Source organism: Dromiciops gliroides, chromosome 6 (genome assembly GCF_019393635.1).
Source record: "Dromiciops gliroides isolate mDroGli1 chromosome 6, mDroGli1.pri, whole genome shotgun sequence".
In the NCBI taxonomy this organism is placed as follows: domain Eukaryota; kingdom Metazoa; phylum Chordata; class Mammalia; order Microbiotheria; family Microbiotheriidae; genus Dromiciops; species Dromiciops gliroides.
Window position 1 is genome coordinate 252,067,289 of NC_057866.1, and position 27,455 is coordinate 252,094,743.

At 39.3% G+C, this 27,455-nt stretch overlaps 1 protein-coding gene across 1 annotated transcript in view; it reads right to left on the bottom strand.

Moving 5' to 3' along the window:
• WDFY3 (WD repeat and FYVE domain containing 3) overlaps positions 1-27,455 on the bottom strand; it is a 332,419-nt gene that overhangs the window by 65,206 nt on the left and 239,758 nt on the right. Inside the window, 8 exon segments of the mRNA XM_043973480.1 lie at positions 2,616-2,843; positions 5,917-5,994; positions 6,898-7,055; positions 13,778-13,960; positions 17,332-17,441; positions 18,973-19,202; positions 20,251-20,411; positions 21,744-21,843. Coding sequence (XP_043829415.1) covers positions 2,616-2,843; positions 5,917-5,994; positions 6,898-7,055; positions 13,778-13,960; positions 17,332-17,441; positions 18,973-19,202; positions 20,251-20,411; positions 21,744-21,843 — 1,248 coding nt within the window.

Genomic DNA, 27,455 nt, shown 5'->3' on the forward strand with positions numbered 1-27,455 from the left:
AGTCAGGTACGACTCTGCAACCCTATTTGGGCTTTTCTTGGCAAAGATACTGGAGTATTTTGTCACTTCTTTTTTTTTTTTTTTAATTTTTTTTTTTGTGTGTGTGTGAGGCAATTGGGGTTAAGTGACTTGCCCAGGGTCACACAGCTAGTAAGTGTTAAGTGTCTGAGGCTGGATTTGAACTCAGGTCCTCCTGACTCCAGGGCCGGTGCTCTATCCACTGCGCCACCTAGCCGCCCCATTTTGTCACTTCTTTCTCCAGCTCATTAGGAAATGGAAGCAAATGAGGTTCAGTAACTTGCCCAGAGTGTCTGAAGCCAGATTTGAACTCAAGAAGATGAGACTCCCTAACTCCAGGCCTGGTACTGTAACCATTGTACTGCTTAGCTGAACATGAAGGAGGCTACCATGAAATGGCTGTGGTAAGGGAGGCTGGAGCTAGACTGTGGGCTTGAATGACAGAGTAAGGAGTGTGGTGAGTTCCTGAAGACTTCTTTCTTGAGCAGTAATGATGTGGCTCTGGCAGCTGTGTAGAGGCCAGACTGAAGAAGGGGAATCTGGAGGAAGGGAGCCTCATTTGGAGGAGCCTGTTACTGTTCAGGGGAGAAGTGGCCAAGGGAGCAGAGAGGAACGGAAGTGAGGTGACTCCCGGAGGCAGAACCGACAGGCTCTGATGACCAAGCAGATGTGGAAGACGAGAAAGAAGAAAAGTCGATTTAGGTCTCATCACATTACAACTTGTAATGACAGCAATGCTACACCATTCATAGAACTGAGGAGCTCACAGAAAAAGTCAATCTATTAGTGAATATTTACTCATGAAAGGGCTCAGTGAGCGTTAAAGCGCATCTCATCCTGGGGCGCTGGCCCTGATCCTCATATGACTTTCTGCAACTTTTAAAATTTAATGAGGAGGGTGAATCCCTCCTCGTGAGTCATGTATTAGAAAACCTTCTAGGTGACAGGAACTGTGCTAGGTGTGGGAGAAACAGAGTCTCTGGCTTCAAGACGGAGAACCAGCACATACTTAGAATGAAGTGGGACAGATGTATAGACAGCAAAGTAAAATGTATACAGCAGACAACCTAACTTCTGGGGGCACTAGGAGGTGGTGTCAGAAGTGCTCTGAAGGCAGCTAGGGATGCCACGAGGTGGTAGTGAAGAGAGGGCCTGCCAGGCATGTAGGACAGTGTGTCCAGTGTGCCCAGGCACAGGAGGTGCTGCGTCACACACGGGGAGAGGCAGGAGGCCGGTTTGGCTAAAATGTCAAGTGTGTGAAGGAGGATAGGGCTGGTCAAGACAGACCGTGAGGCCTTTGATGACAAATGGAAGAATTAGTACTTTAACCAGTGGGAAGAAGATGCTCTGGAACTTCTTAAGCAAGGGACTGACGCGGTCAGGCTGGGACTTCCGTCATATCGCTTTGGTGTGTAACAACTGTACAGGAGAGGGGAGAGACTTGGGGCAGAGCCCAATAAGACAGCTACTGCACTTTTCAGATGAGGGGAAAGGAGGGCCTGAATGCCAGTGGGGGCTATGGGAGTGGAGGAAAGGGTTCAGATGTAAGTTGAGGGAGATTCAACAAGATTTGTTAATTTGTTGGCTATGAGTGGTGATCACAAGGGGGTGAAAACCTGGGTAACTAGAAGGATAGTGGCAGAAGCAGGAGTATCTGTGATAATCTCCCCTGAAATCCATCCCCTGATGCCTTCCTGGGGGGAGGGTCAGGAAGGGGGAGGGTGATCCTGCATATTTAAAGGCATTTCAGTAGGCCCTATCAGGCAAGAAAGATTTCAAATATGGATGTGTCTGTCAAGGAACAGTCCGGTGAATTTTGAGAGGCTCGTTCTCAGAAGGCTGGCCACCACTAACTAAGAGATGGAGGACCTGTGGTCTGCATTTGTTGATAGGGTATAGGATTAGATAAAATAAAATACCTGTGAAGTATCTGTTATAAAGTCACAAGCTTATAAACTATGCTGGTAAAAGATTCTGAAAATACATGAAAGGATTATTTTCTTTGTGTAGATATCTAAAACCAGAAACTGTTTGGGCTGTCTGTTATATGCAGAATGAAAAAAAAAATGAAAGGCTCTAAGGGAAAACATAGTTAACTCTAGCTCTCTAACTAGTGATGTCATTGTCAGGATCTAGAAGGAAAATGCCCATCTTCATAAAGAGCTACAACACCCAATGACCCTTGAGTGGAAACTAGCAGAGAGGGGCCCCTGGAGTAAAATTTCTCCTCCAGACCCATTCTGGCCATGTAAACCTGGGAAAGTCACAGATCTCAGGGATTCAGACAACTCTTTAAGACTATCAGTTGTGAGAAGGTGCCAAACATCCTGTAATCAATGAAATCACAAATCCAACAAAAGAATTATAACAAAGCAATATAGTACCAACACGACTATATTCCACAGTTCTGTCCATCTCCTAAATACACCAAATAGTTTTCAACAGGAGAGAAAACAAATCAGCAAGCTGCTCATTAAAATGAAGTCAGGCTTTCAGGTAGGCTATTTGAGGTAACATGTAGAATAACCTAAAAAAGCTTACAAAAGAACAGAGGAATCTGAACAGCAGCTATACAGTAGCCAAGCGGGCGTACTCACCAGCACGCTCGTCTCTTGCTCGGTGTCTGGCACATAGGGGTAGTGGTTGTAGAACATGTCATTGCGGACCATTTTCTTCCTCATTCTGCACGGCCCCTCGGTCATCTCCAACATCCATTTGTCCAGATGGGAGCCAATGGGGGGGCCCCAGAGCCCTCGCTCCCGCAGCAGCTCGTACTCTATCTGACACCACTCCTCCGTCACGTACTTCAGGGCGTTCTGCTGACGCTGCGGAGGCGAAGATTCCCAGGTTGGCCCAATCCCAGGCAGGAGTAGTGATAACACAGCTATGAATAGCTCAGAGCAAGTTCACGTTTGGAAATAAGAGCTGCCTATGCTAGTTTGCCCACAATTATTTAATTGTGACTGAACCTGGATATACTGTTTTATGAGAATGGAAGAATTTGTTCTGATGACACAAGATTAGCATTGAAATGCACCACAAGTGTAGGGCAAAGAAAACCTAGCCACACTTCTCTGAAGCCTCACAGGGGCTTGGAAATAAATGCCCCAGAACTTCAGGACTATTCTAGCTGAGCTTAAGCTCTAAAAGGGCTAGCAAACTTTAAATGCAGGCCTGGTGACAGGATTGACATGTTTATTAAGTGTCCACACTGAGCCAGGAATGGAGTCAGAAAGAACAAAAAATAAAACATTTACAACAAAGTATACTATGAGGAAAGCCGAGCATGGGGGTGGTGCTAGTAACTGAGGGAGGGAACGTGTCAAGGAAGGGTTCACGGCTGAGAAGCACAGCCCTGTGAGCATGACCCCAAACACTTATGAAGTTACTACCAGAAGTGCTGGGAGGCAGCCATGGAAACACATGAGGGGATTCTGGTCAGCAGCCCAGCTAATTCACAAGGTAAAACTTCCTGCTAGTTTCCTATTAAACATTAACATCCCAGGAAGACATGGAGAGAACATAAATGAGTATCTCTTATCAGTAAATTATATTTATTTGTTTGCATACATTATCAATCCACAACATGGTAAGAAACCATTGTGGAAAAGGTCAAGTTTTATTCATCTTTCTATCTCCCACAGCATCTAATACAATTCTTTATAAATGCTAAGTAATGCCAAGTACTTTATACCTATTAATGACGTTGCATGTGCTAAGAAATATTTATTTGAAATTAATATGAAAACGAATTAACAAAGTAAAACCAATTTTCACTATAGAAAATGGAGCAGTTTTACAAAACCTGTCGCAATCAAACAGTGATGCTGGTGACTTACCGTCTTCTCCTGAAAACTCCCTCCTTATTGTGGGTGACACTGTTCCCTCCTAGCTCCTCTCTGACCTTTCTAACCATTCCTCCTCTGCTTCTTTTGCTGGAGTGATACTTGTGCCCCACCTCCTAACCCTGTCCTAGGCCTCCCTTTCGCTCTCTTTTGGTGAATGGATCGGTTATCATCTCCATACATATCCAGCCTTCTCCATTAGAGCACCGTCAAATGCATGCTGGGTATCTACACCTGACAGTCGCATGGGGTTCTCCAACCCAACGGGTATAAGAAGGAGGTCATTCTCCCCCCCACCCCCATCAGGTATTCATAGAAATACCATACTTTCACTTTCAATGTACAGTGACATGTAACACTAGAAGAATGCAGGGAGGGCAGAGACTTGCTTGTGTTTGCAGCCCTGGCCTCCAGCCAGGATCTTGCATAAAATGGGCATTTAATAAATGTTTCTCAGATTTTTCTTAAAAAAAAATAATAATCTTCCATGTCTTTCCTTCTGCCTTCAAGATAGGATGCAAACTCCTGTGTTTGACATTTAGAGTCCTTCGTGATCTAGCTCCAGAATATTTTTCTAAGCTGATTTTCTATCGCTTTCTCCCACACCCTCGACTCAGAAGCTCCTCCGGCCTTCTCTTGTTACATGTGCACAGCAAAGCGCTCTCCATGGCTGGCATGCTCTCCCACCTTCTCATGCAATCACCAACTCCCTTCCAGGCATCCTTCAAGTGCCGTTTTGCGATCTTCAGGTGCTCTCCCTATGGCCCCCACAAATAATGACTGCCCTGACTCTGTGTACATCTATGCGTGCACCTGTTTTCCACCAGTAAAATGCACCTTCCCTAAAGAGCAGAAACTATTTAATTTCTGTCTTTCTACTCCTAATACAGGGTGTAGTGCCTAGCATGTAATAGGCATTTAAGAAAAATCTGTAATTAAATATTTATCAAATTGAACTGTGCTAGAGATTTATTGACTACATAGACTCCAATCTAGAATGAGATACCTCTTGATATCTGTTATAAGAATTTGATTTTAAATAGAAAACCTGATTAAATAGCCACGACATCACATAATGGCATAGCAAGACTTTTATGGTTTTTTGTTGGTTTTTTTTGCAGGGCAATGGGGGTTAAGTGACTTGCCCAGGGTCACACAGCTAGTAAGCGTCAAGTGTCTGAGGCTGGGTTTGAACTCAGGTCCTCCAGAATCCAAAGCTGGTGCCTTATCTACTGTGCCACCTAGCTGCCCCTCATAGTATTTTTGAAAATAACTATATAATATATTGTTTTGTTGTTATTGCTTAGTTATGTCCAATTCTCTGAGATCTGATTTGGAGTTTTCTTGACAAAGGTAATGGAGTGGTTTGCCATTTTCTTTTCCAGCTCATTTTGCAGATGAGGAAACTGAGAAAACAGGGTTAAGTGACTTGTCCAGGGTCACATCATTAGCGTCTTGAGGCTAGATTTGAATTCAGGAAGATGTCTTCCTGACTTCAAGCCCAGTGCTCTTAACCACTGCACCACTTAGCTTCACATATAAACTAAATATCTAATGTTATATTCATATAAATATAATATCAGATGTTGTACTCAACAAATTTTGGGTAGTATAATTTTAAAAATATTACTGGTTGCCTCAAAAAGACCATAAATATTTAGGATAAGTTATTAAATAACTACAAATTAAATAATCTGGACACTATAAAATTCATTTTCCATTGAGGTCATTAATGAGAATACCTCAAACAGATCTTCTTTCTTTTTACAGAAGCTCGATGCACTTTTAGACCATTTTTGATAGGCTATTTTATAATACCCCTGTAAAGCCAGAAAAAGGCAAATTAGTACCAACTTTATCATCTTCTCTTTTTAAGTAGGGGAATGCTGAGCCTCAGGGCTAATTCCTAGTTTACTGTTTTATATACAGTTTATCTAGAGAAAAGCCAAACTTCTCCCAGAGACCTACCAATAGCTAGAAGTTGGGCTAGTTCTAATCATGTGGCTGAATTTGATGATTTGAAAAAACTGTAGTTACTTTGCTACATTCTTACCTCCTGATATTCTTTATATTGTGTGTCTACCAAGTCCCGGACAACAGCAATATGAGTAAACATCCACTGGGAAATCTCCTAAAATGTTGAGTGGAGAAAAGAGTCTTAATATCTTATTAAGATTATACGGCAAAAGAGTTGACATTTAAAGTAATTTTAAATGATGAGTAATTGATTAAAATTCTATTCCAAATCCACGCAGAACAAATACCACAACTAAGCTCCTAGGATAAATACCCACTAATTTTAAGTATTTTAATGCTTTTTGTCGTTACCTCTCAGGTGTTAGTCTGAAATGTTGCTGAGATGATTGAGAAAAAATTATTAACCATGGCTTTTTGGCCTAACCTCTTAGCTACAGCAGCCAAGTAGAAGATAATATATTGGCCTATAGAAAGTCGGAGTAAGCAAGCAATCATTTCATTCAATATAAAAATGTGATTATTTCCTAGGTTTTCATCTCATTGTATATTCTGAGTCTATATTACCCTGAATAGATCAAAGACGTCCAGATAGTGGAGACCACAGCATTTTCTAATCCAACCTCTTCGTTTTATAGTTGAGGAAACTACAGTTCACACAGAGTGACTTGCCTGGGTCAAAAAGTAATAAACTGAAGAATCAAGATTTCCACTGAGATTAAGATAACAACCTATACAATTACATATTGTTATCTATTTTATTCCTCCCACTCTAACACGAATGCCAGACTTTGTGCCCACAATGCACTAGAAGCATGTGAGAAGTCCTGCCAGTCTGGATTAATTCTTTCATAAAACGCCTGAAGCAGAACCAGAAAGAAACAGCTCATTCCAAATCGTTTATCAGGACGATGCATACTTTATACTTTAATTAGCCCTCCTCTCGGGCTTCCCAGTGGAATGGCACAACTCACCTGGTTCATTCCAAGTCATTTATCAGGACGATGCATACTTTATACTTTAAGTAGCCCTCCTCTCGGGCTTCCTGGGCACAACTCACCTGGGTGGAGAGATTGTGTTTGCTGAGGCCACTCTCCTTTCGATTCCTCCTGGATCCTGTTAACTTGGAGAGGCCAAAGCCACTGCTGACCCGGGACAGTTTGGACTGCGTGCTTGGCACCAGAGCTTCTCCTCGACTGATGCATTTCTTTTCATGGGCTGTGGATTCAGAAGTGATGGTGCTTATCATAGATAACGGGGCTTTGAGCTTGTCATATCTCATGTGTAGCCTAAAAAGGGATGACCACTAATCTGTCGACCGGTTGCTGTCCCATTAATCTTATTTCCAAAACTCTAAGGCAATGAAAGGGTATGTTTGGATATTTCCTTATTAATTACCAATGCTGCAACTTCTCTCATTATTAAGTTAACTCAATTTTGATTTAATAAAATTGAGAATATATATTGTCTTATGGCATTATTTGGAGGTATATGGAAGGATCATGCGGAGCTCTGAAAAATTACTGAGAATAAATATTGTTTAACAAACTAGAGCAACCTCCTTTACCTGAAACATCTACTTATTTCTTTCTATCCAATTCCCTAAAAGCATAAATAAATTCCAAGCGATAGGCTATGAGATTTATTAACAGCAAAACAAACAAAATGAAGATATAAATACTTGTTTACAATATATTGTATTGTATTCCTCTGAGTCCTGACAAATGGACTAAAAGTGCACAATGAGACATATTTTGGACACAGCCAATGTGGGAATAGGTTTTGCCTGATTCCGTATATTTGTTAAAAGGGTTTTGTATTTCTTTTTTAATGGAAGAGGGTTAGAAGGGAGATACATTGGAGGGAGATGCCAAAAAGAAAAAGGGAGCATGGAAGAAGTTTTGAAAAAATGCACAGAACAGGCCAGAAGCAAACATAGACCAATGTGACAGCTTCGAAAGTTACATGGTGAATTGATTACATACTTAAAAGGAAAAGTAAGCTTTGCCTAACAGATTTATGGTTTTATGTATAATCCCTATTTTCTGCTGTTTTGCAAGTAGAAACACTTATTTTATTTAGTTTTTGCTAGTTAAAAATTAATTTTAAAAAATCTATTGTGGAGGCAGCTAGGTGGCACAGTGAATAGAGCACTGGCCCTGGAGTCAGGAGGGCCTGAGTTCAAATCCGGCCTCAGACACTTAACACTGACTAGCTGTGTGACCCTAGGCAAGTCACTTAACCCCAACTGTCTCACCAAAATAAACCCCGAAAACAAAACTATTGTGTTTCAGCTATGAAAAGGCGCATAGCCAAAGTAACCTTTAGTTATTATTATAAGTTTTGAATTCTCTTCAATTCTGAAAGCAAAGCCTGAACATTCATTTCACTAAGGATACCAATTTTAATCACTTCTTAAGATAAGAATTTCTCTAATTTGTTTATGATGTGACCTTTTTGTTTTGTTTTGTTTTGTTTTTGTGTGAGGTGATTGGGGTTAAGTAACTTGCCCAAGGTCACAAAGCTAGTCAGTGTCAAGTGTCTGATGCTGGATTTGAACTCAGATCCTCCTGACTCCAGAGCCAGTACTCTATCCACTGCACCACCTAGCAGCCCTTGTCCCATTGAATTTTTTTTTGGGGGGGGCAATGAGGGTTAAGTGACTTGCCCAGGGTCACACAGTTAGTAAGTGTCAAGTGTCTGAGGCCACATTTGAACTCAGGTCCTCCTGAATCCAGGGCCAATGCTTTTTCTACTGCACCACCTAGCTGCCGCCCCCCCCCCTTGAATTTTACTGAAATTCTATTCAGATCCTCATTTTCTTTTTATTTATGTTATCTGTCTAGGTCTATCTAAAGCCTCCAACTTTTGTGAGTTTTGCTACTTATTTCTCCTTGTAATTTGACTAACTTCCTAAAAGAGCTTAGATGCTATGCTATTATGTACATATATATCAAACATTAAAATTATTTAAGTTCCTATGGTGCTTTAAAATATAATGTACTTTCCTTGCTTAAACTATTTCCAATTTTATTGCTACCCTTACTTTTTTCAGTTCACTTGAAGTATGGTAAATTCTTCTCTATCCCTTCATTTTCTCTCTCTCTCTCTCTCTCTCTCTCTCTCTCTCTCTCTCCTTTTTTGCACAGGGCAATTGGGGTTAAGTGACTTGCCCAGGGTCACACACAGCTAGTAAGTGACCAGATTTGAACTCAGGTCCTCCTGAATCCAAGGCCAGTGCTCTATCCACTGTGCCACCTAGCTGCCCCTTATCCCTTCTTTTTAAATCTATGCATCTTAATGTTTCCAGTGTTGAACGTTTTATTCTGTTTGTGCTCATTTTCAGCCTCAGATGCTGAATTGAGACTTGATGGATTAGGCAGGCCTTATTCTATCCTGTCTTCTCTCTACTCTGGATGCTGCCACTGCTGCTTTTGTTAATCTGGATGGGGTAGCTGGCAAACTCACAAAACACTGTGCCTCAATCCCTCAATTCTAGCTCAGCCTTCTGGTGGTCCACTGAAGATTCTCTTTGCATGAGTCAGTCAGGAGTTGGTTCTGCTCTTTCTATGACTCGAAAATGATTCAGTAGGATATTCTACTGTTTGGGGGCTGCCTGCATTGCATAACTTTTCTGGAACTGGTGCTCAGAGGATGAGCTGGCCATATCTCCCAGATCAACCATTAAGACTGGTTCTATTCTTGCTCCTCTGTGATTCTGAACTGGATAGAAAAGATTGCTTCTATTTGTTGTTGTTGTTGTTTGTTTGTTTGTTTTTTCCCTTTCAGGTTGTCTTTATCATTGGTCTTTCTTAGACTCTTTCTTAGATTTTTCTGTGGGAGAGATTGGCTTCTTCATGACAATGCTATCTTACTCATAAGTCCTATCATGGGATTTTCACAATCACAACGCCACTTTAGCAGGATCACATTATGACTTTTTGTTTTCTTATTTCTTGCTTTGGCGAAACTCTATGATCCACCAATGCAATCAACTTACCCTGTTTGTAAGCCTGACACAAGTAACCTGATCCCCATGAGTCTTGGTTTGTTTACATGGAAAGGTATATGGTTCTATAATTTCTTTAGAACAAAGTGGTCCCTCAATTTGAAACAACACTGGGAATTTAACTTGAAAAAAATATTTCCAAGTGCAAGATGATGTATTATTGACATTCATTAATTTCCTTATTTCTGCTTGCATATTAGTATGTACATATACTGTACAATTTAGGAGGCTATATTTATTTCTGTTTCTTATGGTCTCTTTAGTTTTGTGAATCAGTCAATTAAGCTGAGCCTTGCTGGGTTGTAACATTCTTAGCTCAAAGCCTGATAGGTTAAACTGAAATATTTAGGGGTATTTTTTGGTCATTAAATAAAAGAAAGTGGTAAGAGGACAGAACAGAAAATTGCATTTAAATACTTACTAAGTTCTTTGAACAATATTGAAATGCTTACAGTTTAAAAGGCAGAAGCATAAAAAACCCTAAAAGTTCTATCTCTATGATAACTAAAACCATGATTGGTTGAAAATATACTTTTGCAATAATAAAGAGTCTATTTTAATTGTCATTAATATTCATGCTGGGAGAGTGAGGTGGTACAGTGGATAGAATGCTGGGCCTGAAGTCAGGACGACTCATCTTTCTCAGTTCAAATCTGGCCTCTGACATTAATTAGCTATATGATCCCAGGCAAGTCACTTAACCCTGCTTGCCTTGGTTTCCTCACCTGTAAAATGAGCTGGAGAAGGAAATAGCAAACTACTCCAGTATCTTTGCCAAGAAAACCCCAAATGGGGTCACGAAGACTCAGACACAACTGAACAACAAAAACATCCATGCTAATTGTATGATAAACATTGTCATAACATCTCAGAGTTGATAGAGATCTCAGAAACTATGCAGGCTAAGCCACACATTTTTACATATTCTACACATACTTTTGAGGCCAGATAAAACAATTCATTAAGCTTTTCTACATGACATCTCTTCAAATATTTGAAAATGTCATGTCTCCCTAAGTCTTCTCTTCTCTACTTTAAACAATTTCAACCAACCATCATAAGGAATAAACTGGGGGCAGCTGGGTGGCATGGTGGATAAAGCACTGGCCTTGAATTCAGGAGGACCTGAGTTCAAATCTGGCCTCAGACACTTGACACTTACTAGCTGTGTGACCCTGGCAAGTCACTTAACCCCAATTGCCTCTCCAAAAAAAAAAAAAAGACAAGGAATAAACTGAAAGTCCTTTACCATCTGGATTATTCTCTTCTCCACACTCTCCAGTTTATCAATGCCATTCCTATATGTGGAACTAGTACTAAACAGAAAACTCCAGACCCACCTGACCAGGGCAAGGTAAAAGGAAATATCACTTTCTTAGTTCCTCTTAGTATAGGAAACTATCTGTTTCCTAAGGCAGGCTAAGATCCCATTAGCTTTGGGGGCTGACAGTATCACAGAATTGACTAATATTTAGCTTGAAGTTCACTAAAATATCCAAATAGAACTATTTAAATTTGTTTTTTTTTCCCTAAAATAGGTTTAAAAAAATAGAGGGGCAGGAGGTGGTACAGTGGATAAAGCACTGACCCTAGATTCAAGAGGACCTGAGCTCAAATCTGGCCGCAGACACTTGACACTTACTACCTGTGTGACCCTGGGGAGGTCACTTAACCCTCATTACCCCATTAAAAAAAAAACCCTAGAAAAAGACCCCAATAAACCTACAAAAATCTTTCTGTGTAGTAGTAATAGAATTCAGAAAAGAAATAGAAAAAAATTAATTCCATTCAAAATTACTAAAAATATTTGTAAGTTGACCTATTAATAAACATTTTCAGCCTTATCAAACTACCAAAGCCTTAACTTTACAGAATTAAGAGAACAACAAAGTTTATCTGAAAGAAGAAAAGATCAAGAGTATCAAGAGGAATACTGAAAAAAGTAGGAGTGGAAGAAATATAGCATTATCATTTCTCAAACTGTTTTATAAAGCAATAATTTCTCAAATTATCTAGTACTGATTGAAATTTAGAAAAAAATGCTACTGGAAAAAGCAAAGTAAACAAAACCCAGGAGCAATCACTAAAATAGTTTTTCATACCCCCCCCAAACAAATTATTCATAAGGCTTTCCTTTTTGATAAGAATTAATGCAGAAAATGGAAAGCAAGTCTGTAAAAATTAAATATGGACCAATATACTATACTATATTCCTTAATAAATATAAAATAGACATCAAACTCAAACATTATTACATCATGAAACAGGCACACAGAGGTTAGAAAAGAATGGCAAGGGGCAGCTAGGTGGCGCAGTGGATAAAGCACCAGCCCCAGATTCAGGAGGACCTAAGTTCAAATTTGGCTTCAGACACTTGACACTTACTAGCTGTAGGACCCTGGGCAAGTCACTTAACCCCAATTGCCTAACCAAAAAAAAAAAAAAAAGAAGATAATTTCAAATTTTTACATGAGCAAAATCAACGCACAAAGGATAAGAAAGAAAAGCTATTGATAGAAAAAAATCTTTCTGACAAATATCTCTGATAAAGACTTGATAATCAAAATATATAAAGAACTGATTCAAATATAAGAACGCAAAAGTAAGTCCCTGACTGATAAATGATTTAAAGATTTGAACAGGCAGTTTTAAAAAATGTAAGCTTTCAACAGCCATGTGAAAGAATGCTCCAAAGCACCAAGAAGAAGAGAAATAAAAATTAAAACACCTTATATCTGTCAGATTGGCAAAAATGATAAATGCTGAAGAGTTGTAGCCAGATAGGCATACTAATAGACTGTTGGTAGAGCTAAGAATTGGTCCAACCATCCTGGAAAACAATTCTCAATTATACTAGAAAGTTACTAAATTGCTGAATTAAGCTTTGTTAAACTAACAATATCACTATTTAGGCATATTTCTCTTAGGGAGCAAAGATAGTGGGAAAGATCCTTAAAAATATCTATTATGTCTAATCAAACTGTAGTTTGTGAATACAGAATATGATAAAAGTATAAGCAATGATAAGTTATGAAGAACTGAGAGTCTTAGGAAAACTTGTATGAACAGATGCAGAACTGAGAGGACAATTTTCAAAATGACCACAATATATAAATAAAACAAACATTGAAACAGTTCAGAATTCAGACCAATGTAGCGGCCAATCACAACTTCAAACAACTGATGGTGAAGTGTATTTCCTACAAGACAGCTGAGCACTGGTAGACTACAGGCATGGAATGAGTTATGCACTGTCAGACCGCAGAGAATCTGTTGAATTGTTTTGTGTAAGTGTACTTCTTTGTTGAAAAGGAAGATTCTATTGGGCTGGGATTCATTGGGAAGTGATAAGAATCACTTAAAAAAAAAAAACAACAACAAAACATTGGGGCAGCTAGGTGGCACAGTGGATAGAGCACCGGCCCTGGATTCAGGAGGACCTGAGTTCAAATCCTGCCAGAAACTTAACACTTACTAGCTGTGTGACCCTGGGCAAGTCATTTAACCCCAATTGCCTCACCAAAACAAAACAAAACAAACCATCATTAAAACAATGTCCCTCTAGGGGCAGCTAGGTGGTGCACTGGATAGAGCACCGGCCCTGGAGTCAGGAGTACCTGAGTTCAAATCCGGCCTCAGACACTTAACACACACTTACTAGCTGTGTGACCCTGGGCAAGTCACTTAACCCCAATTGCCTCACTAAAAAAACCCCAAAAACCAAAAAAACAATGTCCCTCCTCAAATAATATAAAGTAGTTATCATTTATTTGTATTTAAATGTGCTACCAAGTCTAAAAACTGTCCTTCAACTGACAGAAGAATTTCCTTTTGGCGAATCTTATTTACAGACCTAGACCACAGGGATAAATCCTACATCAGTTCTGCACACAGGCCTTGGAGCCCACCCAGGATCAGTATGACTTCTTACCCAAGTGGTTCTGCCAGCACTTTAAACCAGCTTCTTCAATCAGAGGCCTTGCAGCAGCGATATCCACCAGACCCCGGTCATTGACAGGGAGGGTCACCTTAAAAAGTTCTTCTAGGGCTTGTTTCTTACTGTGTATCAATTCAGTCCAGACTCTGTTGACAGCTTTTATGAGAAGCTGACGACCTAAAACATCAAGAAAAAACACCATACATAAGTTTTTACATTCTGCAAAGTTTTTGAGTCAGAGTAATTTTAATTAAAAATTGTTAGTTTATTCACGATGAATCTGATTCATTAAAAAATAGTCACTGTCAATACTGTTAGACCATGAACAACACTGATCCGTCTGAAAAGCTATAATGACAAGACCAAAAAAGCATAAGAAAGTATTAGTTTAATCTGTGTAATTATAATTATGAGTACATTTTACTACATTAATTTTTCTCTGTAGCTCATATGAATTATATAATTATCTAAACATGCTTTGTCTTAAATATTTATTACATACATTAATCTTTTTAATATCCAATTTAAGAAAGCTTTCCCTAATTAAAAAAAGTTTGCATTTTGTTAGTACCTATTAGTTTATTTGCAATGACTATAATAAATCATTTCACAAAGTGAATAAGTATTATGAAAATGAGTAACAATAAGTATAATTAGTGATAATAAAGCTTATACTCAAATCTAATCATTTGTTATGCCACTTGGAAATAATTAGTTGGCACCAAGTGAGAGATCCTAAGTATAAGGTGGTTCTTTTAGAATGTGTAAACATGTTTTTGACTAAATAATAAATATATTTTGAGACTTTTTATGTCCAATAAGCACTTTTTAAGCACTTACTATGGACCAGGGACTGTGTTAGGTGCTGGGCATATAAATACAAAGAGAGATGCTGTACATGTATATGTGTGAGCTGGTGTGATTGTGTATGTGCAGAACAACTATAAAGAGAATAAATGCAAAGTAGTTAAATACAAGATAGCCTGCATTTCCCTTTACAAGGGAAGTTGTAGTTGTGAAGAACAGGAGAGGATTCTTGCAAAAGGTGGCCCTTAAGTGGAGTCTTAAAGGAAGAGAAAATTCTATGGGCCATGAATGGAAAGAAGGTCAAGTCAGATGTGTCTGGAGGAGAAGCAGGAGGAAGTAGTGACAAGAGCCTAGAGAAGATTCTGTACAAGGACAGGGTGGTCAACAGCAGGAGATGCAGAGGAGAGGCCAAGAAGGATGAGTACTAAGAAATACTGACTGCTGATATGCTGGGAGACAGCAGTTTTAGTTGAGTAATGAAATCAGAAGTGAAACTGCAAAGGTTTGAACAATAAGAAGAATAAATGGAGGCAGTGGGTAGACACCTTTTTCTAGGAGAACGTCTGAAAAAGAGAGAAGAGCCACAAGATGACTGCTTGATGGGATGGTAGGTCTAGTGAAGTTTGTTTATTTTATTTTATTTTTTTAAGGATCTGGGAGACTTGGACATGCTTGAAGGCAGTAGGGAAGGTTCCAGGATATAGAGAGAAACTAATGATTAGAAAGAAGATAGACGACTGAAGTTGATGGAAGGAGGTAGGAACAAAAGTAAATGAGAGGTAGTGCAGTGGGTAGAGCACCGGTCCTGGAACCAGGACAACCTGAGCCCAAATCTGGCCTTAGACACTTACTAGCTGTGTGACCCTGGACAAGTCACTTAACCCCAACTGCCTCCACCAAAAAAAGGGGGTCACCTCATTGTCAAATACTGAGGGGGGGAAGAGAAGAGAGACATGATATCAAGGGGTTTTGGATGAAGAGAAAGGGGAGCTCTGGTTGAATGGCTTTAATTTTCTTTTTTCAATAAAAATTTTTGTCTTCTCTACCACACTGGGGGAAAAAGGCAAAACAAAGCTCTTGTCAAAATATGCACTGCCAAGCCAAAAAAAAAATCCCCACCATGGCCACGTCCACAAACATGTCTCATTCTGCACTTTGAGCCCACTATGTCCCTGTCCAGAGATGGAAAGCACGCCTCCTTTTTAGTAAGCTGGGATCATGATCGGAGTTCTTCAGTCTTTCAAAGGTGTTTGTCTTTACAATGTCAGTGCCATTAACTGCCTGCAGGCTTCTGCTCCCCTCCCTCTGCAGCACCTCACACATGTCTCATCATTTCTTATGGCACAAGAGAATCCAGGATGTTCACACACTACAATTTGTCCACATTCTCCCCCCATAAAAAGAGCTGCTATGGCTATTTTTAAACATGTTTCCTTTTGCTCTTCAATCTTTTTTTTTTTTTTTGGGAGGGGGGTTATAGGCATGGTAGTGGCACTGCTGGATCAAAGGGGACACACAGCTTCATAACTGCTGGGGCAGAGTTCCAAAGTGCTCTCCAAATTGGCTGGATCAGTTCACAGCTTCACCAACAGGAGAGGGGTCTACCGCAGCCCCTTCCTTTTGGCAGACTGCCAACCCAATAAAGCGCAAGTGATCCAGGGATGAGGTTTGCCAAGAAACAAGGTAAGGCAGGACATGTGGGGAGGGATCTGAATGCCAAGGGCAGGGGAGGCTGAAATCTCTAGTGAAAGGGCGACGATGGGAAGGAGTAAATAAAGCCTCAGGAGGACTAAGGGCCCAAGAAGGTGCTGAGGGGCTGGGGGACCTGGAGGCCCCCAAGAGGAAAAAGAATAGGACTGGGAAGGAGAGACCCAGAGAAAGATGGAAGGATAAACAGGTGTTGGCATTTCTAACCATCCAGGAAGGGGACCAAGGAGGGACCATCCCTGTGTGATGGGGAAGACGCCAAAATCTCAGGCCTGAAAGAGGCTCAGCAGTTGAGAGGCGAGGGCTCCCAAGTTTCAGAGCACACCCCGTGAGTGCTGCAGTTCCTCCCACATGTGTGAGCCAGGTGCTAGGAAGGAAGAATGACTAGGGACTGGTCTACCTCAGCCATTGGGACCTAGGCTGGGGAGGAATGTCTGCCTGGTTGAGTGTCAAAGGAAAAGAGGCCACAGAATGGTGGCACGGGAAGATGGTGGCACAGGAAGATGACGACACAGGAAGGCTGCCGGAAAACAAGACGTCTTCTGCCTCTGCCTCAGAGTCCTGGGATAATGAGAAGAGTCAGATCCCAGGCCGGAAGGGATGTCAGGGGAAGTCGCCAAGGACGAAGACGAGTCTGCTCTTTGTCCAATGAGGACAGTTCAGAGGACCCTGCAGAAGGGCGTGGCTGGGCTGCAGTGGGACTCAGTGAGAGCAATGCTGAGTGTGCTGCGGCTGAGACTGAGACAGGGGAGGGGTGTTGTTGCCCTCACATGGCAGGTTAATTCTACAGGGTCGGGGGAGGGCAGGGGTAGAGGCAGCCAGCAGACACACGGTCCGGGGCCGGGCCTGGGTCCGAGTTGACCCTGTTTGGTTGTGACTGTTCCCTCTCTTTACCTCACTCACCCCTCACCGGCAGAGGCTGAACGGGGACCAGGCCTAGAACTGCATTTAGCCACAACTCTCAGTTGCAGCAAAGAAGAAAAGGAGAGAGAGAAAGACTTGCCCCAAGTGGTGTGGGTGCTTATGCTGGTTACCTTCACTGACATCTTGGCTGCAGCTGCCATCTGGGTCTATGTCGGAGGGGATCATGATGTGCCAGGTCGTCATTCGGGCCTCAGCTTCGAGTCCAAACCCATCCACGTGGCTGGAAAAGTCCAACCATTTTAACATGTCTGAGGAAGGTCCTGGTCTTGGAAAACCTCTAGTGATTAAGCACTGCTGTGTCCAGTCAAAGATTCCCTGACTTACAATATTCTCCATCTCCTCTTGTTCTACTCCATTGCTAGGGGGCCTCCAAACCCCCTGACTTCTCAGTTCTTGACTCTCCTTATCCCAGGACCACCCTCTTCACTCCATTTCACCCTCACAGGAAGAGAGCTCACTAGTACCCACAAGGGTTACACCTGTTTGAATAGAAGCTAGTGTTCCTGCCCTAAGCAGAACCCACCATTCTGTCTCTCCCTGTGCTTCCCTTCTAGACCTGTTCTTCTTTACCCTCCTGGAGATTCTTCGTTCCAGCTCTAAGTATTTCCTCAGGCACTTAGCCCTGATGTGAATTCACTCTCTTCCCTTCCTGGTCCTGACCCCTTCAGCCCTACGGTCCTCTGCTCTGGAATCCCGAGCTCCCTCCTCCATTCTCTCCTGTTCAATCCTTGCCCAACCTGGGTCCTGTATTATTCTGACACCTGCCTTCCTCTTTCACTTCTATTCATGTGCTGCTGAAGAGAATACAAGGAAGTCACGTAACTGTGCTGAGTAGACACAATGCAGACTTACATTAAATAACTTCAGCTGCAGCAAGGCTACCCTTTTATTCCTGCCCCTCACTTCCCACAGTGGTAGACCCTATACCCTACCTCAGCTGCCCTTCATTTGGTTAAGTGTAGACTGAAACACATAATTTGTTAGCCACAAGTTAAAAGAAACTTATTTTCATAATATTTGATTTTATTTTTCAAGACAAAAGTCCAAATAAACTTTCCCCCTACTATTTATAATCAAATTGCTTTAAATGGATTCACAATGGAGTGGCCTGAAATAATGAGGATCTCATGAATTACCATGGGAAGACAATGTGCACAGGAGAAATAGCCTAAAGAATATTGCCAGAGAGATGTATAACTGGTAAAAGAAATAGGCTGATCATGCAACGAGACTGAGGGGTTTGGGGAGCAAATGTCCGAGTTATTCAGGAGGGCACATTTGTATCAATGAGGTCACAGATCCACTGTGATATCCAAGAAATAGTCAAACGGTATTGAGTTGTAGTTTCTTAAAGATGAATCAATTTAGGTACTTCATTTGGATTTCTGCTTAGCACCATTAGCTTTTAGAAGAAAAGTCTAACTAGTTTTGCTTACTTTCCATTTTTTTAAATTTGTACATGGTTAGAGGATCACAGGATTTGGGAACTAGAAGGAAACTTAAGAGTTCAGCCAGGATGCTCCATCATTAAATTAATGCTTTTGAGAGTGTCCTTAAGAAGTAGTAAGGGATAAGCCAAGATCACAAACTTTTGCTCCAAATCTAAGCTGAGGGAAAGAGAGAAGGAATATGGCCACAAAATCATGAGCATGAAACTTCCAAAAATAAATAAATAAAGGAATGAATGAATGAATAAATAAATAAAGCAGTCTCTGAACTTCGATAGGATGAATTCGTCCTAAAGCACTCACCTTCCGACATGCAGATTAATCAAGCAATGAGCCAGACAGCTAATGAACTCTTGGTCATGGTTTCCCGGTCCTAGGATTAAGTTTCTGTTCACAGTAAGGACCCTAAGAGAATCGAGGAGAGCAACTTGCTGTGGGACTGTTTTGTGTGCCCTTGAAAACTGGTACAAGATGGTCCTATTTAGGCAGTGGTAAACGGCATCCAGTGACAACCCTTGGGATCTTCGTTTTGACTAATTAAACATATGAAAAGTACATGGTAAAATGAACAGTGTCATGTCTTTACAACAAGGAATGCTCTGCTGAAGTTAACAAAATACTTTACTATTCATAAGAACACTTGGGAAAAAGATGAACATTGTTCAATGTATAGTTTGAGAGTTGAAAATGATACCAGAAAACATTGTGTAAGAAGTTCCTATTTCACAGCTTTCTGAGCACTACTCTGGGTTTGTTTTTTTTTTTTGTTGTTTTTTAAAGGCAAACACACAACAACTTGAGAAAATACTACGAATCTTAGACAACAGCACATCAGTTTACTATTTCTAACCCTTTTCCCCATGAACTACTGAACAAATCAATAGGCACCTAGAACAAAGCATAAAAATCATACTTATTCACAAGGATCTGAGAAATAGATTGACATGGAACACTCAGAGGAAGGGATAGCAAAAACAAGGGAACTGTGGCTTGGCAAAATAAAAAAAATGGTGGCTGGTTCTTTAATGTCTTTCTATCTTGGATTTATTCACAATGAGCATGATAAAAATAAAGCAGCTAAGTAGCAATGGGAAGTGCTTAGACTATAGAAAGCTCTTTGTAGGGTAAAGGGGGTCAAGAATTCTAGTAATCGCCACAAACTGAGGGGTGGGTCCACCAGTTCAACTCCTTGTAAAAAATAAATTTGAAAAACCCTTGAAAAAAGATTGTTGTATGCTCATTAGTAAGCTTTCCTTCATGGAAAAATACAAGGGGAGAAGATTTTTTTTTTTTGTCTTTCCTCTCAAAGCCACTATCTTAGAATCATCAGCAAAACACTTATTAATTAAATACAATAAACATTAGTTTCTAGGCTGTGCTGGGGGCTACAGATAGAATCACAAAACTAAAACAATCCCTACGGCTCTCAGGCCTGCATTCTACAGTATTGTTATTGTTATTATTATTATTAATTATTAATTATTATTATTATTTTATCAACAGTAATACTTAAAAATAAAAACAAAGCCAAAAAAAACTACTAAAAAAAGAAATTTTGTATAATAGGCTTTAACAGGTTACCTGTGCAATTAGTTGAATAATAAAATCGATAAGGAGTTTAGATTCCTTATTGAACATTCCCTGCCAAAGCTTGTCTACCACACGCTGGGTGAAATAAAATACATTGTTCACTAGTACTTGGTAACTTCCTCCACTTGTAATGGGCAGAGATGCATCTTCCCCTAAATTCCAGGAAAAAAAATTGACAAGAAAATTAATTCATATGCAACAAGAGGTGAAAAGAATTAAATAGCTCTAAAACAAATCACACTATAACCCTAGTACTATACTATCTGAATGCCTTTACTCATTTTTAGATAAGTGGGTAATCTGAGAAAATAATGCTTTCTGTAGTTTAACTTAAATAACCTAAATATAGCAACCTCTTAGTTGCTATTTTCTCATATGTAAAATGAAAGTACCCTACCCATGATGAGAATCACAATGAAATCATGCCGATGAAAATGATCTAAAAATTATACGAATGCAGCCTATTCTATCTTATCATCCACTCTGTAGTTTGTATTTCACATCATAAATATTCTCAATTTAAGTACATCTCAACAAAAGTTGGACCTGGCACACCTATTTTAGGATGTACCTTTTGCACATTATGACAATATTCAGAATTTCAGGATAAACATTTTTAAAAGTTATAAGTGCAAATAAGAGCATTCTACCATCCACAATTAAAATAATTTGTCAATCCAATTTGGCAAGCATTATTGCTTGCTATATGAAAATAAATGTTCTAAGTGCTGGGGATATAAAAAAACAATTAAAAATAGTCCCTAAAGTTCAAATAGCACATTCACCAAAACAATTTATTTTTCATGTAAATATTTCTTCTGTTTTCAGAAGAAAGTGCAACCATTCTACACTTTAATACATTTTTGTCAAAACATTCAATATTGATGAAGGGGGCATCTCTCACTGAAAGCCTGTAAAAAAAAAAAATCCAAACAAACAAAACCCAACCAAACAAACTTCTAGGTATAGGAGTAATTAGACTGTATATGGTTCACTTTAAAAAGTCTGCAAGAATTAAATATTCATTAAAGGAATATGTCTTTAAACTATTCAAAAAAAGAGTTTGTTTTTACGTGCTTTCTTTCCTTTTTTCTGCCCAATCCTTATATCCTCTGCCCACTCTTCACATATGAAAAATTTAAGCCAGAATGCTTTCTTTCTTTATTTTTTGCTTTTTTGTTTTGTGGGGCAATGAGGGTCAAGTGACTTGCCCAGGGTCACACAGCCAAGTAAGTGTCAAGTGTCTGAGGCTGGATTTGAACTCAGGTCCTCCTGAATCCAAGGCCAGTGCTTCATCCACTGTGCCAACTAGCTGCCCCTATTTTTTGCTTTTTTGCCATATTTAATGGGTGGAAGGGAGGCATAGAAAAGAAAAACCCTTTAAAAATAGAGTTCAAGCAGTAAGAAGAAGAGGAAATTAAGTTTCCTTTGGGTTTCTTGATAGAAGATGACTGGTAAAAATCAAAGTAAAAACAAGAAATTACCCAATAAAACATCTGCTGCAAGCAAGTGGTCCATGACACTATCTAAAACATAAGTCTGAAATTCTTTTTGCTGAGTTCTCGTAGACCTTTCAGGAGAAGCCTGCAAAGGAGAAGATTCTTAGGAATATAACCACAGAGAGGAAGAAATATTATGATTTTCACTTTCATCAAACACATCAAATTTTAAAAATCTGTCAAATAGCAAAGAATGACATAAATGGTGCAAATGTTCACAAATCTTAAAATTTCATTACTATCTGTGACATCCTGTCAGTATGCTGTATTGTAGTTATCATCCCCACTATGATATAGCTTATGTACACATTTATCTCACAAACTCTGTTCCTTAGTGGTATGCATGATTTATCTCCCCAATTAAATACTAAGCTTTTAAAGGGCAGAGAATCACAGAGAAGGGAATCTCAGAAATCATATGGTCCAAAATTTTAAGAAATCCTTCCACAGCATACCTAAAGGGGTTTCTGCCTTTTGCTGAGAGATCTCCACAGTCTGACAGACTGGTCTACAAGTCTCAAAAAGGCATGGAGCTAAGGTAACCCACTCCAATCTGCATACCTGTCAAGGCTGGATGTGCCTCTTTGAAACTCCTACCCATCATGCCCTGTTCTGTGACCTGGGGCCAAGAAGAATAAGTCTAAATCCTTCTTCCATATGAGAGATCTTTAAATATTGGAAAATAGTCTTAATGTTCATTCATGTTACATAGGTGAATGAAAGAAACAGTCAATTTGAATATTCTATTCTCCAATCTATACATGTCCACTACTTTTTTTTTTGTGAAGGACAGTGAGGGTTAAGTGACTTGCCCAAGGTCACACAGCTAGTAAGTGTCAAGTGTCTGAGTCTGGACTTGAACTCAGGTCTTCCTGAATCCAGGACCAGTGCTTTATCCACTGCGCCACCTAGTTGCCCCCTCATGCCCACTGCTTTCAACCACTATTCATAAGGCATGATCTTGTGGCTGATTGCAAGCCTGGTATCCTTCCTTGCATGTGGTGCCTAGGACTCCTGAGTGGTCCTACCAGAAAGGACTGGTAGAACAACTGCCTGCTAATTCCTGGACCTTGAGTCTTTCTTTCTGTAGCCTGAGATAATTCTGGTGTCTTTTGGGTGTGCTGCCCCATTTTTGATTCACACAGAGCCTGCAGGACATTCAAACACCCAGACCTTTTTCTGAGCAACTGTTTGTTGTCTGGCTCCATCTCTTTCAGATGCCATCTAACTCACAAATCACCCAGATACATAGGAAGGGATCCTTGAAATGCACATTAATTTGTTCTCACATCTTTTAAAGACTTATGTGCTATTTTTCATACTAATTACTCATATACTTATCTCTCCATTATAGATTATAAGTTATTTGAGATGTACCTCCTTCTTTCAATACATTTTTGTTTCTCCTTAGTGCCTAGAAGTGGTCTGCACATTCTAGACAGTTAACAGAAGCTGAATGAGTGATGGATAAATGGCTTTGTGGGAAAAATTAGTAGAATGTGGTAAAAATTATTGGAGTTTTAGTTTGGATAGGAGGGTGACCAAAAAGCATCTCATAAGGAGATAAATGAAGTTCTCCTCTTGGTCTACTGCATAGATAGAATAATGCCAATGGTAGAACATCAGGCCATTTCAAATGGGTTTCAGTACATAATTTGCCAATCATACTCTTAAGCTCTTTATTCTTATGTTCAACCTGGCCTGATGTTCTACCAGGCCCTCCCTCTGCAGGCCAGTGTCAAGGTGCCAGTTCATGAGGGACTGCCCCCTGGACAAAACCTTCTTTTCTCCCTTTTCTATATTGTTATTAACATATTGTTTGCTAGCATAGGGTATTACATTGTTATTTTTAGCTGTTTCATTGAGCAAACTGTATGTGTTTTCCGAAGAAACAAAGCAGGGGAAATGTGGTAAAAATTATTGGAGTTTTAGCTGACTCATTTGGGAGGGGCCACACCTGGCCTACCCTGAAGTTACGTATTCTACTGAGGTCAGAAGGAGAACTCTCCATAGGCAGTTTCTGAAGGACCTCCCCTTTTGGGGGAGAAAGACTGAAAGCTCCATGAAGGGAGGCAGAAGCTCTTCCAGAACTCGAGCTCTCTCTCTCTCTCTGTTGACTGCCCTTCCAGTGGTGCGAGCAACTGTAGACTTTCCAGGTTTTCGTGAGTGAACACAGAAAACCCTAAATTCCTTTGAATTAGCTTAATTGGAAATGATTTGGGGATTGTATAGCTTAAGTTTAGAGTTAAGGAGAATTTATCTGTATTTCTTTTTCCTATTTCCTTATCTTTGATTTTTTTATTAGTTTCACCTTTGATGTTTAATTAATTCCCAAGTAATAAAATCTTATCCTTTTGTGAATTAAAGCTGTAAGGCTCCTTTCTTATTGGCCTGGGAGAAATATCTAAAAAGGGCAGTTCAGAGGGGAGGGTGAAACTAAAGGTCCCTCATATTTCTGGGACCCCAATATTTTGGTGACTCACCCAATTAACATTCCGTATATCAAATTTTGGCCCTCACAGCTTAATTGTATACTCACTTCTGGAAACTACTGGTATTATGGGTTTTGTCTTTTGGAAAACCCTTGCAATAGTGGTAAGGGAAGCCTAGTAGTGACAACAGGGAAAGATGAAGAATAGAAGCTATGAGAGGAGTTACCACAAGCTTTGTTATGCTCTGCAACAGAACATTTGGCCAATTCACCTGCTGTCATGAACTTTTCAGGAAAGATGAAAATCTGTCTAGAGAAGGAAATGTCACGTTTCCCTTCTCACTCATTTTGATATCAGCCCATTCTGGCAGACAATTGATCTCTAAACAGAATCAAGGGGTTGAATAGTCCCTCGGAGAACTTCTAATCCATATTTCTCTTTTCAAACAGGTAAATATCTAAATCATTCAGCAGAGGCAATTCTAGTAGCTTTTCCCTCAGGATTTTGATTTTTTTTGTCACTTTGAATTTTAAAAACTTCAAGATGAACATTTCAAGGACTGTAAATGAAACCATATTATGACTTTTAAAAAATACTAACAATTAATTTAATGTACGCATTCCAAAGCTATTAGTTTTGTATTTCTGAACCTCCTTCAGTTTTCTTCTGCATATTTTTTTTTAAAAAAAGCTTTACTGATGATTATCTTTTTCTTGGCATTACTATTATCCTTTTCCCCACTTCCTTCCTTTCACCATGAGAAAGCACCCATACATAGCAAACAACAATAGCCAAGACACCCCAAAAACCACATATTGGTCATATCTAAAAATGGATGTCTTATTTTCAGCTAAAAGGCAGAGATTGTACTTCATCATTGGCCTTCTAAAGCTGTGATTTGCCATGGCATTGTTCCAAGCCCTTGCATCTTTCCAAGTTGATGTTGTTTTCACATTGTTGCAATCATGGTACACCACATCCTGGTTCTGCTCACTTCACTCTGTGTCTGTTTATACTCTTCTTACTAGGTTTTTCTGAAACTATTTTTGTCATTTTTTTCATGATGCAATAACATACCATAATTTATTTGGCCACTCTCCAATGAATAGATACCCACTGTTTCTAGATCTTTGCTATACAAATGTGTCTATAAATGCTTTTGCACAAGTGATTTAATCACTTCAAGGTATGGTATTGTTCCTTACTTAAAGTAGGAGGACATCCTGAGTGGATTCAGCTGAGATAAGATGTCAAGTCTATCAGTAGCCCAAGGTAGTAGTCAGGAGAACAGGAAGTGATGTCAACAGCCTGATCTTTGAATGCCCTGTGTTGATTAAAGCTTAAGAATGGCTTCAATACCTTTTAAGGAAAAAGGAACCTAACTTGCATGTGGGTGGAGGATATTAGTTCTATTGCATCTATCCATTTGATACTTTCTATTGTGGAATGGCTCATGTTCTAAAATTTTTCAGTCAGTTCCCTATAAAACTTGGACATAAGACTTTTATCAGAGTAAATTGCTGTGAATATTTTTCCCCGTTACATTTCTCTTCTAATTTTAACTAGACTGGTTTTGCTTTAATTTTAATATTTTAATAAAGATATATTTAAAAAATTAATCTATACTTTCCTCTACCATGCTCCTATTCTACTGAACAAAAAAAAAAAAAGGCCTCAATACACTGGTACATTGTTAGACAAACCAAATTCCACATTAGCCATGTCTGAAAATGTTTATCTCTGCTTTTTAAATTTATCACCTCTCTTACGGAAAGTGTAGTGTCTTCTTTCATCTTCATTATTTTATACTTGTGATTTATCATTGAATGGATTAGTTTTAAAGTCTTTCAAAGCTTTTCTTTTTCTCTATGTTATCACTATATAGATTGTTCCCTTCTATTCACTTCACTCTATACTACTTTATAGAACTCACAGTTTCTAAAGTTTTTAATAGAAACATATTTAATTTTGTAAAATTCATTTCAACATCTAATTATGTAATCATGTTTTTATTATTTGTATTATTAACATGGTTTATAATATTTATAGTCTTTCTTATGTCGAGTCAACCCTGTGTTCTTATAATAAATACAATCTGGCCATGGTGTATAATTTTCCCAATGCATTTTGTAGCTTAGTTGATGAAATTTTATTTAAAATATTTGCAATAATGATCATTAGAGATATATATCTAGTTTTCTTTCTGTGCTTTATCTTTCTCTAGTTTTTGTCTTATAGGAAGAGAGTGGAAGGGTGCTTTCTTTTTATTACTACAAATAGTTTAAGCGGCATCTGTAATTATTTTTTCTTTGAAGGTTTGTTAGAATTCAGGCTGTTTGTCTTAGCCCTAGAGTGCTATGCTAGGCCATCAGAATGCTTGAAAGCTGGTCCCTCTGGGACAGGGCTCAGGCAGCCAGACTCTTTCTTTCACTCCTTAGCTAGGAGTATTTGTTACTTGTGCCTTCTAACCCACATTTTATTTACTTCTGCAGATTAAAAACAATCATGCCCAATTCTATATCTCTTACTCTATGGTACCGGTTCTCCCTGTGCTCTTCTGGGATGAATGTTTCAGTTTTTCCACTTAACCACTATATTAATGTCACATGCTATCATCCTTTTTCCCTGATATGGGTATTTGAAAATTTAACAGGTCTGCATTTTATTCAATTGTATGTTTCATTAATGAAAATTATTCTTATTTAATCACTACTGAGAATTCTGAGAACATCAAAAAGCAAAAATAACCCTTTTATCTGCATAGTGTCCAAGTGTTACTAATTATGGTAAAGTTAACTTACTAAACAATCTACTAGATTGTCTTATGAATTACCTTGAGTACTGAGTCACAGTGCATCTGTCAGCCACAAGAGGGAGAACTTACTGATCAGTAGTACTGATAAAACAATACCACAATTTACAGGTGCTGGTTTATAGCAAACAGGATTGTAGGACAAACCTTTTTCCCCTTCCCTTTCACTTTTCCTGAGATCTGGCAGGCAAAATTTTTTTATGGTTTTCAGGAATTATCCTGAAAATGCCATTAGGAAAGGTGCTTGGCCACATTCTCACTCTGATATAGAAACAGCTACAAGAAAATCAGACTGGAATCAAAGTGGGGATGACTCTGGTTCAAAGCAATTAATGAATAAAACTAGTCATCTAGAGATGTAAACCACCCTCTCTAGTCATTCCAATCTTCCTACAGCACCCTAAAATACTTTTCATGGAGCACAAATGTGGCAAATGCTTTCTCTATGTGACA